A 12,918-nucleotide genomic window follows, 5' to 3' on the forward strand; every position below is an offset into this window, starting at 1 on the left:
CAGGCAGTCAGTGCTGCAGAGGGGCAGGCTGCCAAACAGCAGCGTTCTGTTTGGGGAAGAAGCAAATCTGGGCTCTGGGAAGAAAAAGGTGGGCTTGCAGTTCTTACTGCATGCATGCAGACAAGGAAAGCAGTCAGCTGCCCTGCCTGCCCCAGCACAGGAAGCTGCCTGCTTCACCCTGCATATGGCAGCATACAGAACTCACAGGAAACTCTTTCTCCTCACCTGCTAACACAGTGCCTGTGCTGCTGCAGAAAGCTGTTGTGTAAACAAGCTTCAGCTACAACCTCAGCTCCTACCAGGGCTCTCGCAGCAAAACCATCACCTCGCGCTCTGGGTCTGCAGAGTGTCTGATCCTTGTCCCCAAGCAGAGCCTGCAGTCACTGCTGCAGCTTCACTCCTGCACCCCAAAGGTGGGCAAAGGACCTTCTAGAGTTGCTCTGGCCTGGCTCCCCAGAGGCTGATGGCACAGCCAAGTCTAAGTGCAGAGCCTGCAAAGTGCTTGAGACCCGGCATGATAGACAGGACTGGGGAATTTCCCACTGATGAGCAAAGACAGAACGGAGTTGGGAGCACAAAGCACCCAAGAACTGCTCCTCATTATCACTATAGAGAACAACTTCTGTACCCAACTGTAGATTACAGATGGAGGTGGCAAAGCCCCAGCAGTGCCCCAGCAGCTCACCAGAGCTCTTACCTGTCGACTTTGGAACTCTCTCCCCTACTAAGGGCAGCAGCTCTGGGGTGATGATGAGCGACCTGACCCCTGGGTTTTGGTTGATCATGTAGAAGGGGCAGAGGACACCGTCCGTAGAGAGCAAGATCAGGACTGGAGCTGGAGCCAAGGTCTTGTCATCACCTGCAGGGACCACAACTGTAAGTCCTGCAGCCAAAGCTCTCTGCTCCTGCTGGCACTGACACCTTCATCTGACTGACTCAGCACAGGATTTCTTCACATATCTCCCTTTGTGCTTTCACTTTGTTCCCCTGCTCCATGAATGCCCCAAGTCTCTCTTTCTCCTTCTTTATTCCCTTCTATTCCTAACTTCCCCGTTCCCAGGCTCACAGATGGTTAGTCTGACAATGGGATGTCACCCCCTGAGTGACACAGCCCAACTTCCACCCTGGAATTCCTGAGCCAAACCTGTCCAGATTTTGAAGCAGCCATTTCTTCCTCCACCCATGTGCTGCTCCCTCCTCAGTCCTCTAAGCCTTCCAGCAATCCCCACATTCCACTGGATCCTGTCCCATCATTAGCATTCATGTGCATGAAGTAGGGAAGAGAACTGCTTGACATGAGGCTTTTTAACTTTAAAGAAAGCCAACATCAAACGAACTGCCTGATGATCTGAACCTCCTGGACAAAATACTTGTGTTTTGTGCAGCTGCAGCTTTGAGCCCAGAGCCTGCTGCAGTTTAAGTATTCTTAGCACAGTTAAAACCTCCAAACCACTCCTTGTAACTCACAGAATGGCTCAGGTTGGAAGAGACCTCAGAGATTATCTACTCCAAACTCTCCACCACAAGCAGGGACACCTCTCGACTAGACTCAGCTGCTCAAGGACTCTTTCAACCTGGACTTGAACATCCCCCAGGGACGAGGCAGCCACAGCCTCCCTGGGCAGCCTGTGCCAGACTCTCACCACCCTCACAGTGAACAACTTCTTCCTCAGCTCCAGTCTAACCCTGCTCTCCCTCAGCTTCAAACCATTCCCCCTTGGTCTCTCTCTAGACATCCTCAGGAAAATTCCCTCTGCAGCCTTCCTGCAGGCTCCTTTCAGCTATTGGAAGGCAGCTCTGAGGTCCCCCTGGAGTCTTCTCCATGCTGAACACTCTCAGCTCCCTCAGCCTGTTCTCACAGCAGAGCTATTCCAGCCCTGGGATCACTTTTGGTTAAAGAAGTCTGTAATGGTTTAACTGTGCTTAATGAAACAGAAGTACCCCAACCAGACCAGGCTGCAGGCAAACCCTGCTGTAAGCAGGGTGCTTTGGCAGGCAGGGCAGTGGAAGGCAACACTTCCCAACCCACTGGCTCTTCAGTTTCCACATGGCAGCAAGCTGCAGGACAAATGAGTTTCTCTGCAACCTCAGCTTGCTGTGAACTGCAAAGCCAATTAATGTGCAGCCAAACCCAAGCTGACTGCATTCTGTGCCCTCACAGAGAATGTGTTAGCAAAAAGCTCCTTCAAAAGCCTTTCTGAAAACTCTAAAGGCAGCACAACCTGGGCTTTAAAACTCTCTGTTCTGACAGATTCCTTAATCCACTAACTGTACAGATTAACAGAGAAAATGCTTCCACCTCAGTTTTGCATTCAAGTACAGAGTTTGACCTCAATTTTCTTCCAAAGGTTTTCAGGCAGGTCAAGTGCTCAGTGAAATGGCTCCCTCCTGTGCTCCTCAGCAGCTCCTGACTGCAGGCCCTTCCACTTTGCCTGAAGGCAGCTCTAGCTCAATCTGTCTCTGGGCTTGAAGGGAGGATTTTCAGAATTCACTGAAGGGACAACACAATAGCTCAGACAGATCTTCAGCCTCAGCCTCTGACGAGGTGCTTTGAAGAGCCTTGAGGCAGCACAGAAGGTACAGCAGTAATGCAACTGGCTGGATGTAGAGCACAGCAGGGTTCAGCCAGTACAGTCCTGTGCTTTAATGCAGAATCAAACTCCATCCCTTCACCTCGGTGATATTTGCTTTTCCTGCCTTTGAAACTAACCCACTTTTCCTTTAGAGCCTTGCAAATGGACTCCATCCAAACCAGCTCTGCAAAGTGCCACAAGTTCCTGCAGTAAGGAAATCCTCACAGGCAGCCTGAAACCTCTGGTTACAATAGGAGCCCTGCACATTATCACCCAGCTCTGGTGCTGCCTGCCAGGGCTGCCAGTGTAACACCCCAGGCTGCTGGAAGCTTGGAGGCAGAGATGGATTGAAGCCTTTGCCACCAGAGATTCTTGCCCAGAGGTAAGCCCATGTGTGCTGTGGGTTTGCTGTAAGGTGGCAGGATGGACTCTCAGGAACGACCTCCCAGAACCCTGAGCCCCAGGCTGCTCCTCAAGACTCTCTCAGATGCTGCTGTTATTGGACTGTTGCACAAGAGAGACAAAGAGAACTCACTGATGGGGATGGGCATGTTGCTGGTGTAGTCTACAGCAACCCCAACGGGCAGAGTGTCGTCGCTCTTGTCTGTCACGGGGAGCTCTGCTCTGCTGGAGTCCTCCAGAACCCAGGATTCCCAGTTCTGCCAAAAGGAAGATTGTTATGCTGACTCCTGCTTTCCTGTCATCAGCTCCCTCAGACCTCCAGCTGATGGAGTGCAAAACCAGCTAGAGAGCAGCTGCTTCAACCGGTCAGGTTAAGTGCCAGAAGCATTAGGCCCCGTGACAGCTCTGCAATCTCTCACATCCCTGCATGTCAGAGGTAAGGGCACACAGCTCAAGTGCTTCAGCTGATGACCTCATGTAAACCACTTCACTGGAGTGACCAAACTTTGAGATTTACAAAGTGAACAGTGGAAAAGGAGACTGCTGGTGCATGGTTCACCACACTCTGCTTCTGTTTAGGTCCCTTCCAACCCCTCATATCCTGTGATCTCGTGTTTCTCCTTCCTTGTGCCTGGCACTGAAACCTCTTGTTCATCTAAGCATCGTGGTTACTTTAAGATCCTGCACAACTCAGATGGAAGAAGGAAGGAGTTTGATGTGGCTTTGGAGTGTTCTTTAAAAAGCTATCACCTCACCACACTCCAGGCCTCACATAGGTTGTACCTGCTTGGCTCTTTGAGAAAGAGGAGGTCGATAGGCACAGACACAACAGTGCCAGCAGCATTACCTGATCTCCTTGCCTGGCCAGGATGCTGACATCTGTGGAAGCTGCTGAAGCTGCCAAAACAAGATCCCTGTAAGCACAGACACAAAAAGGTTAATCCCAACGTGGCAAGGCCCCAGCTCCTCTCAGACACACATAAAGACCTTGCCACGATTCCCACCACTCACCATTCTTCCACATAGTTGAGGAAGTAATGATGCTGCCTCTCTGTGCAGCTCCCATAGCAAGGCTCCATGAAATTCACAAACTTCTCTGGCCTCTTCTCTTCTTTTTTCTGGAAGATCAACACTGCTGTTTACCTCCCAGGGCAGAAATCAAGTGACCTCCCATAAACACGGCAGCATCAGTGTGGTATTCTGGGAGTTCCTCCCCCCACACACAGCCAAGGATCTAATTTCTCTCATCAAAATATTCCAACTAGCCTCAAACCAGCACAATCAGGGTACACCAATAACTGCCACACAGCAAAGAACAACCAAACAACCCCCAAACCCTTCTCCAAAAGGCAAAGGACCCATACAGAGGTCAGGAGGAATTTAGATCTCACTATGCCCCCCCTAGCAAAGAATAATCTGATCCTAAAAAGGAGCACATCATCAGGCCTAAAACCTCAACAAAACAATTCAGATCCACACAAAGATCTCAGGTTAGGTTTTCCTGCCCAAGTGTTTAGAGGTCTTCATGTCCTAATTTCACATCAGCAGAGAACAGGTTGTGGATTGATTCCTCAGTGGATCCTTGCTTCCTTCACTCAACCCTCCCAATCCCATGCTCTACAGCAGCACCACACTCATATTCCCCAGCATGAATAACAGAAGCAACATCCCCTTGGCATAAACAAGTCAAGAACAAGCCACCCACACTCCAGTGCCTATGACCTGCTGGCACTCACAGGCAGTATGGCTATGACCACCTCTGGAGGAGTTTCCAGTGTCTCATCTGCTGCTGCATACACAATAGCAAAGACATAGGTACCAATCCACAGCACATCCAGGACTGGAAGAGAAGGAAACCAACACCAGCTTTTAAAATGCACGTTTGAAGCATTCCAGAAACACAGAAGGCTTTTGGCAGCCCAGAGAGTTTTCTACACGACCCAAAGACAAAGCAAAATGTTCACTGCCAAATACTGACCAATCACACTGCAATTACACAACCAGAGCAGGCTACAGCTGAAAACACGAGGAGGAATGAGTGAAAATGTGTTAAAAACCAAGGCAAAAGAGAACTCCAAAGCTGTACCTTTAACAGGGTTGTCCGAGTCATAGAAGGGAGGACAGGGGATCACCTTCTTCTCCTGCAGATTCTGCAAACAGAGCTCCTTTAAACACTCAGAACAAGCCAACCTTCTGCAGAAAGCTCAGAGAATTTGGGCTGCTTTGAGGCAACTCAACCAGCCCTTAACAACTCCTCAGGTGCCACTCCCAAAGTGGGAGTTTTCAGTGGCAGGTGCAAATCTTTAACTAAGCCCAGCTCTGACCTAAGGCACTTTACTAACACTGAAGAGCTTGGGAAGGTCCCCATGGCTCACACCAAGGGCCACTGACCCAATGCCACAGCTTGTGATGCCAAGAAAGTGAAGCATGCTGCAAGGAAGCAAACAGGCCAAAGGCTTTCCTAGCAACAATACTTACAGGCAGGTACTGCACCACGGTGCCATTTTGCCTCCCCACTGCAAGTTGTTTTCCCTTTGGGCTCCAACACACTAAGCAAAAAAACAAATAGAATTCCATTAGCACTGAGGAAATGGAGTTAAAAGGCCCCAGAAAACGAAGAGCAGTAAATCAGAACTCCAGGGTTTGCCCCCCTGAAATATAAAAGAACCATGAACTTGGGAGTTAATGAGGGAGCCACACAGCTCACACCACAGCAGCTGACAGAACCACAGAATGGTTTAGGCTGGAAGGGAGCTCAAAGATCAGCCAGTTCCAACCCCCGGCCATAGGCAGGGACACCTCCCACTTGAACAGGCTGCCCAAGGCCTCATCCAGCCTGGTCTTGAACACCTCCAGGGAGGGAGCAGCCACAACCTCCCTAGGCAAACTGTGCCAGTGTCTCATCACCCTCACTGTAAAGAACCCTTTCCTAACATCCGGTTTGAACCTCCCCTCTGCTAGTTTACACCCATTGCCCCTTGTCCTGTCATTACAAGACCTTGTAAATAGAATCATAGAATCAACCAGGCTGGAAGAGAGCTCCAAGCTCATCCAGTCCAACCTAGCACCCAGCCCTGCCCAACCAACCAGACCATGGCACTAAGTGCCCCAGCCAGGCTTGGCTTCAACTCCTCCAGGGGCAGTGACTCCACCACCTCCCTGGGCAGCCCATTCCAATGCCAATCACTCTCTCTGTGCAGAACTTCCTCCTAACATCCAGCCTAGACCTCCTCTGGCTCAGCTTGAGACTATGTCCCCTTGTTCCGTTGCTGCTTGCCTGGCAGCAGAGCCCAACCCCACCTGGCTACAGCCTCCCTGCAGGCAGTTGTAGTCTACCAACTGTGGAAGTTTTCAGAGCCACCACCCAGGGAGGTGGTGGAGTCACCGTGCCTGGAGATGTTGAAGCCAAGCCTGGCTGGGGCACTTAGTGCCATGGTCTGGTTGACTGGCTAGGGCTGGGTGCTAGGTTGGGCTGGAGAAGCTTGGAGCTCTCTTCCAACCTGGCTGATTCTATGTCTCTTCACAACTTCTCTGGGAAGATGTGGTCTCAGCAGAGCAGAGAGGCAGAATCTCCTCCCTTCACCTGCTGCCCACATTGCTGGGGATGCCTGGCTCTGGGCTGTAAGGGCACACTGCCAGCTCACACCAAGCTTCTCATCAACCAGCACCCCCCAAGTCCTTCTCCTGAGGGCTACTCTCCAGCAGTCTGCTTCTACACTTCAGTGTCCAACATTCTGCCCCCATCCAAGGCTGCCACTCACCCGAAGTCACAGCGACAGAGGCAGGCAGGGTGGCATACACCTTGACAGAGTCTGTGACCTGCAGGACTGTGATGCTGCCATCAGACAGGCAGATGGCCACCATGGTGGGGCTGGCAGGGTTCCACTTCAGGTCATTGACCGTGGCTACACTTCCCGAGTCCTTGGCCAGCTTGTGATATGCAAATGCACGTTTCTGCTGCTTCGCCTTCAGGCAAGAGAAAGGCACGGAGACAGTCAGAGCTGAGCACAAACCCCAGTGCCCCCCAAGTGATAGCTCAAGGCACTTCCCACCTCCCTAGAAATGAAAGACTAATAAAGACATGAAGCAGATTTTGAGTTTGATGAATAATTCCTTTACAGAGAATCACAGATTGGGTTGGAAGAGGCCTTAAAGATCATCCAGTTCCAACTTGCTGGGCAGGAACACCTTCACTAGCCCACCTTGCTCAAGGCCTCATCCTTGAGCACTTCCAGGCAGGGGCATCCATGACCTCCCTGGGCAATCTGTTCCAGTCTGTCCCCACCCTCATTGTAAAGAATGTAATTTCTTCCTAATCTGGTCTATATTTTGCCTTCTCAAGCTTAAAGCCTCCTTGCTCTTCATCCTAGAACTCCAGGCCCTTCTCAAATGTCCCTTCCCAGCTTTCTCATAGCCCACTTCAGGTGCTGGCAGGCTGCTCTAAGGTCTCCCTGAAGCCTTCTCTTCTCCAGGCTGAACAGCCCCAACTCTCCCAGCCTGTCCTCACAGGAGAGGTTCTTCAGCCCTCTGATCGCCATCGCAGCCTCCTCTGGACCCATTCCAACAGCTCAACATCCTTCTTATTCTCTCCCTCTTCCATATATCTCACACAAAGAGGTGGCAAATGCCCCCCCAAGCCATCCCTCTCCTCCTGCTGCATGCTGAGCAAAGCCCAAACCCAAAGCCAGCCCCCTCTGCCTGTGCTGTACCTGGTTTAAGAAGGTGCGGACATCGAAGAAGCCAATAAAGGAGCCGATTTCAGCAGACATCATGCAGACAGACAGGGTGAGGTTGTCACAGCTCAGAGCCAGGTGCTGCACAGGGAACTTCAGGGAGACTGAGGTGCTCTGAACATTCTCCACTTGAAACACAAAAAGGCAAAGAAGATGGAATGAAGGGGACAGACAGAAACAGCAACAACTGCTCCTGTAAAGCACCCCTGTGAGAATGAGCTGATGCAAACATCACCAATTGTACTATCGGGACCTTAGGAACAACTTCTTTGCTGCAAGAGTGGTCAGGGATCAACACAGGCTGCCCTAGAAGCAGCTGGAGTCACCATTCCCAGAGTTTTCAAGAACAGTGTGGCCAGGGCACTTTGGGATCATGGTTTAATGGCCATGGTGGTGCTGGGTTGAAGGTTGGACTCAATGATCTTAGAGGTCTCTTCCACACCAAACAATTCTCTGATTCTAGGATTCACAGCAGCTGTCAAAGCTGATGCAGAAAACCTGAGTGAGAACAAACTCCTCTCCTCTACCACCACAGTCTCAAGAGCTGTCTGATCCTTGTGATCAGAAAATTCCACCTTCCTTCCCCAGTGACCTCGGGGAAAAATATGTGGGTGGATCTTTCTTTTCCTGATGTCTGTGAATGATTAGCTTGAGTGGTAACAGCAACCAAGGACAAGAAAGGGACCAAAACCACCTTGCACTTTGGTGGTAGAAGAGTGATTGCTTCCTCTCTCACAGGATACTTCTTCAGAGTGGATAACTCAGGGTGAGAACTGTCCCTCCACTCACACACCCACACCCCCTCTGATGCATGGACACGTTCACAGCCCCAAGCCTGACCACTAACACATGAGGCTGTGAGGGAAGGGGAACATTCAGGTAGGAAAGAACAATCTCACTGATTAACTTTGGTCAGTGAGTGATTGATTCCACCTACAGCACTGAGCACAGGTGACCAAGTTTGGTGGGGTTGGGCTCTTCTTCCAGGCAACCAGCAAGAGAACAAGGGGACACAGTCTCAAGCTGTGCCAGGGCAGGTTCAGGCTGCATGTTAGGAGGAAGTTCTTCCCAGAGAGAGTGATTGGCATTGGAATGGGCTGCCCAGGGAGGTGGTGGAGTGACTGTGCTTGGAGGTGTTGAAACAAAGCCAGGCTGGGGCACTTAGTGCCATGGCCTGGTTGACTGGCCAGGGCTGGGTGCTAGGTTGGGCTGGATGTCCTTGGACCTGCTTGATTCTATGACACTCAGAGAGGAGCTAGCACAGAGCATCCTGGTGATGTGCTCCCAACAGCTGCACTTCATTTCAGCAGCAAACACTGTTCCTGCCTCCTCACCCAAGCACACACAGCAGTCTCAAGCACACAAGGCCTGTATCAGAACCTAGAGCTCTGGTAAAAACCCACCTGCAGCCACCTCTGCAGAGCCCAGGAGAGCCTTACCGATTTTATTGGGGTCCTCTCCCGGCTGGTTCTGCATGAGGAGGTTCCTGGTGTGGAAGATCTGCAGGCTGGTCCCCCCAGCAGCAAAGACCAGCCCATACTTGTTAGACACTGCGAGGAGGCTGGAGCGCTCCCTGGGGAGCTCCTCTGGAGCGTCGAAGATGCGAACCTTCTTCAGTGCTCTGAACTGGAAGTCCTGTGGTGAGAGGTGGGAAGTGGCTGTACCCGTGCTGGCACACAGGAACGGAGCAGCTTCCCCGGGACAGCCAGAGAGCTCTCTCTTCACCAGAGCTGCTCAGCGCTCTGCCAAGGCAGAGTGCACGCCCACACTGGCACCGGCCAACCCATCCCATGCCACCTTCTGGTTCATCCAAGGAATTCTGAGATCACAGTAGTCTTCCCCACTGGCTGAATCTCAGTTCCTTCCAGTGCCTACGCTGACAACACGTTAAGAGCAGAATCTGTCCAGGACATGTAATCCCCTCAGAAACACGCCGAAACCAGCCGGTGGATACAGAAGAGAAAGAGAAGGGAGCAAAGCAGAAGCACAAAGCTGCTCCCCAGAGCAGGAGGTTCCGAGCACAGGCAGGCTGACAGAAGGCTTCAGAAACTCAGCGCTCCTGTCCCAGATTAAGGTTCCTCCCAATCCTCACGTTCTGCCTTTCCTCCCTTAAGGGTTACCAACAGCCTCCCTCTGCCACAGGCCACGCTCGCCCCTTCCTCTTCCACTCCACGGACTTGCACCTGGCCACGCCGAAAGCCCCTCGAACGCTTCGCAATCCCCGCGAGGACGCCTCAGAACGCCTGACCCGAGCAACCGCCGCCACCGCCACCGGCCTCCCAGCCCCACGAGGCGAGCCGAGCCCCTGACACTGCCAACGACGCCTCACAGCCCCGACCAAGCCCTTCCCAAACCCCGTTCTCCCCACGGCCCGAGCCGGCCCCCGCCTCTCCGGCCTGCTACCCCCGCCCAGGGCCGGAGCCACACCGCGGGACAGCTCCCACACCGGCCGAGCCATACCGCCACCGCCCGCCGGCTCAGAGCTCTGCGGCCCTTCCCCCGCCCTCACCTTCATCTCCCGCTCGGGGATCACATCCATGTCGTCCCCCATGGCGGCGGCGGCACCCCGCGGGCCCCTCCGCACCACCGGGAACCCCCGCGCCCGCCGCGGACCTCACTTCCGCTTCCGGCGGGGCCGCTCTGGCCTCAGCTCTCGCTGGCCGGCGGTGGCCGCAGTCCTCCAGCGGCAGCCTTCGGCCGGAGCCTGCAGCGGAGCCGCCGCGCCGGGGTGGAAGGGCGGACGGCAGCCCCTCCGCAGCCAGGCTGGGCCAGCTGCGCCCATAAACCTTTTAACCTTGCGTTCGGAGCGGGGCCTGACAGCGGCGAGGGCGGCAGGCGGCCCCCGGCACTTTACTGCCCGCGCTGCGTCCGGCCCCACCGGCAGCCCTCGGACGCCGCCGGGATCTGTCCCTGAGGGCTTCTTTCGGAGGCTCTCAGGGCCCATGGGTTCTCCTGGCGGCCATCAGGGGATGCTGCCCGATGGGGCTGCCCCTAGAGGACCCAAGGAGACCGAGCCTGGTCCTGGAGGCTCTGTGGAATCGTAGAATTACAGCATCACGGAACCAGTCAGGGCTGGAAGGGACCACAGGGAGCAGGCAGTGCCAACCCCCTGCCATGCCCAGAGCAGGCTGCCCACAGCCTCAGCCAGCCTGGCCTCAAACACCTCCAGCCATGGGGCCTCAACCACCTCCCTGGGCAACCCATTCCAGCCTCTCACCACTCTCCTGCTCAACAACTTCCTCCTCACCTCCAGCCTCACTCTCCCCACCTCCAGCTTTGTTCCATCCCCCCTGTCCTGGCACTCCCTGACAGCCTAAAAAGTCCCTCCCCAGCTCTCTTGTAGCCCCCTTCAGATCCTGCAAGGCCACAAGAAGGTCTCCTGGGAGCCTCCTCCTCTCCGGACTGCACAGCCCCAAGTGCCTGAGCCCCTCCCGTGGGGCAGCCTGGGCTGGGGCTGTGCCAGCAGCGCGGTGCGGAGGGGCGGCAGGCAGCTGCTCCGCCTCGTCCCTCGGGCTTTGGGCAGCGGTTTCGGTGCTTTCCCGCAGCAGAGGTCTGCTGTGGCTGCCGGGCGGCAGTGGGAGCGCAGGGGCTGGAGCTGGTCCCTGAGCGCCTCCCGTTCAGCCTGGCTGAGCCGGAGAGGCGCAGCGCTGTGGGCAGGGATGGCTCCGTTGGGCTCCAGGCCCTGCAAGGGCAGGAGTTGTTTTTTTCAGTCACAGCAGGACCTTATGGCACCAAGCTAGGAGCAGCTGTGGAGGGCAGCAGAGCCCTGCAGAGGGACCTGGCCAGGCTGCATGGGTGAGCAGAGGCCAAGGGAATGAGATTGAACAGGGCCAAGTGCAGGGTTCTACACTTTGGCCACAACAACCCCAAGCAGTGCTACAGGCTGGGGCCAGAGTGGCTGAGAGCAGCCAGGCAGAGAGGGAGCTGGGGGTGGTGGGAGAGAGGAGCTGCAGAGGAGGCAGCAGTGCCCAGGTGGGCAACAGAGCCAATGGCATCCTGGGCTGGCTCAGGAGCAGTGTGGGCAGCAGGACAAGGGAGGTTCTTGTGCCCCTGTGCTCAGCACTGCTCAGGCCACCCCTGGAGTGCTGTGTCCAGTTCTGGGCTCCTGCATTGCAGAGAGATGTTGAGGTGCTGGAAGGTGCCCAGAGAAGGGCAGCAAGGCTGGGGAGGGGCCTGGAGCACAGCCCTGTGAGGAGAGGCTGAGGGAGCTGGGGGTGTGCAGCCTGCAGCAGAGGAGGCTCAGGGCAGAGCTCATTGCTGCCTGCAGCTGCCTGCAGGGAGGCTGTAGCCAGGTGGGGTTGGGCTCTGCTGCCAGGCAGCCAGGGGCAGAAGAAGGAGACACAGCCTGAAGCTGTGCCAGGGCAGGTCTAGGCTGGATGTTGTTAGGAAGTTGTTGTCAGAGAGAGTGATTGGCACTGGAATGGGCTGCCCAGGGAGGTGGTGGAGTCTTTGTGCCTGGAGGTGTTGCAGCCAAGCCTGGCTGGGGCACTTAGTGCCATGGTCTGGTTGGTTGGGCAGGGCTGGGTGCTAGGTTGGGCTGGCTGAGCTTGGAGCTCTCTTCCAACCTGCTTGATGCTATGACCTGAGTGAGTTTGCTCCCCCTTGCCTCAAGCTCAAGCATTCAGCCCCCCTCAGTGCCAGCACAGAGGCTGCATCACCTTGGCACTTAGCCCTGCAGGGACAAGGACATGCTGCCCTGGGCTGCTTGCAGCTGGAGCAGGTTGTGCTGCTCTTCTCCAGGACTGGAGGGAGAAGGACTTCTCCACAGAAAGAAAAGCAGAGATGGCTTTGGGCAGTGACCTGAACAGTGGCAAACCACATCCTAATCTCCCCTGTGCAGTATGCTCCCTTTGCTTCCTAACTGCACAAGGGCTCAAACACACAGCCCAGAAAGGCAGGTGCAGCCCCAGGGGCTAAGGGGCAGCAGAAAGCAGACCCTGGGGCTCTGATCTAAGGGGAATTCTGTCCTTTTGAGGAACACATGGGAAACCTGTGCCCAGTCACTCCCCCAGGAAGCCTGCTCTCCAGTTTGATAACTCAAATCAGACAAGAACCTCAGGCAATTGCCTCAAAAGCTGAGAAGATGGGGGGGGGGAGTGGGTAAAAAGCCTTTTTCAAGAGCAGGATTACAAAAGTGTCTGCTCTTGATAAACAAGTTCTTCCTTAAAACAAGCTCCACCACCTGCTTCCTTCCAGGCAAGCCAGGAGAA

The 12,918-nt window shown here is 54.6% G+C and overlaps 1 protein-coding gene across 3 annotated transcripts in view; it reads right to left on the bottom strand.

Moving 5' to 3' along the window:
• NUP214 (nucleoporin 214) overlaps window positions 1-10,408 on the bottom strand; it is a 41,623-nt gene extending 31,215 nt beyond the window's left edge. For 2 of the 3 annotated variants that reach the window (XM_064171050.1, XM_064171048.1), the window contains exons 1-11: window positions 10,218-10,407; window positions 9,148-9,343; window positions 7,685-7,836; window positions 6,737-6,941; window positions 5,454-5,524; window positions 5,062-5,125; window positions 4,712-4,815; window positions 3,987-4,093; window positions 3,823-3,889; window positions 3,109-3,232; window positions 698-859 (exon numbers count right to left, since the gene is read on the bottom strand). In XM_064171050.1, the coding sequence (XP_064027120.1) occupies window positions 698-859; window positions 3,109-3,232; window positions 3,823-3,889; window positions 3,987-4,093; window positions 4,712-4,815; window positions 5,062-5,125; window positions 5,454-5,524; window positions 6,737-6,941; window positions 7,685-7,836; window positions 9,148-9,343; window positions 10,218-10,259 (1,294 nt within the window). In that variant the 5' untranslated portion in view covers window positions 10,260-10,407. Of the gene's footprint in view, window positions 1-697; window positions 860-3,108; window positions 3,233-3,822; window positions 3,890-3,986; window positions 4,094-4,711; window positions 4,816-5,061; window positions 5,126-5,453; window positions 5,525-6,736; window positions 6,942-7,684; window positions 7,837-9,147; window positions 9,344-10,217 lie in introns of all 3 variants that reach the window. The other variant, XM_064171049.1, reaches the window with a different exon arrangement.
• Window positions 10,409-12,918: the final 2,510 nt, after the last annotated feature.

The sequence above is a fragment of the Pogoniulus pusillus genome, chromosome 35 (genome assembly GCF_015220805.1).
Source record: "Pogoniulus pusillus isolate bPogPus1 chromosome 35, bPogPus1.pri, whole genome shotgun sequence".
In the NCBI taxonomy this organism is placed as follows: Eukaryota; Metazoa; Chordata; class Aves; order Piciformes; family Lybiidae; genus Pogoniulus; species Pogoniulus pusillus.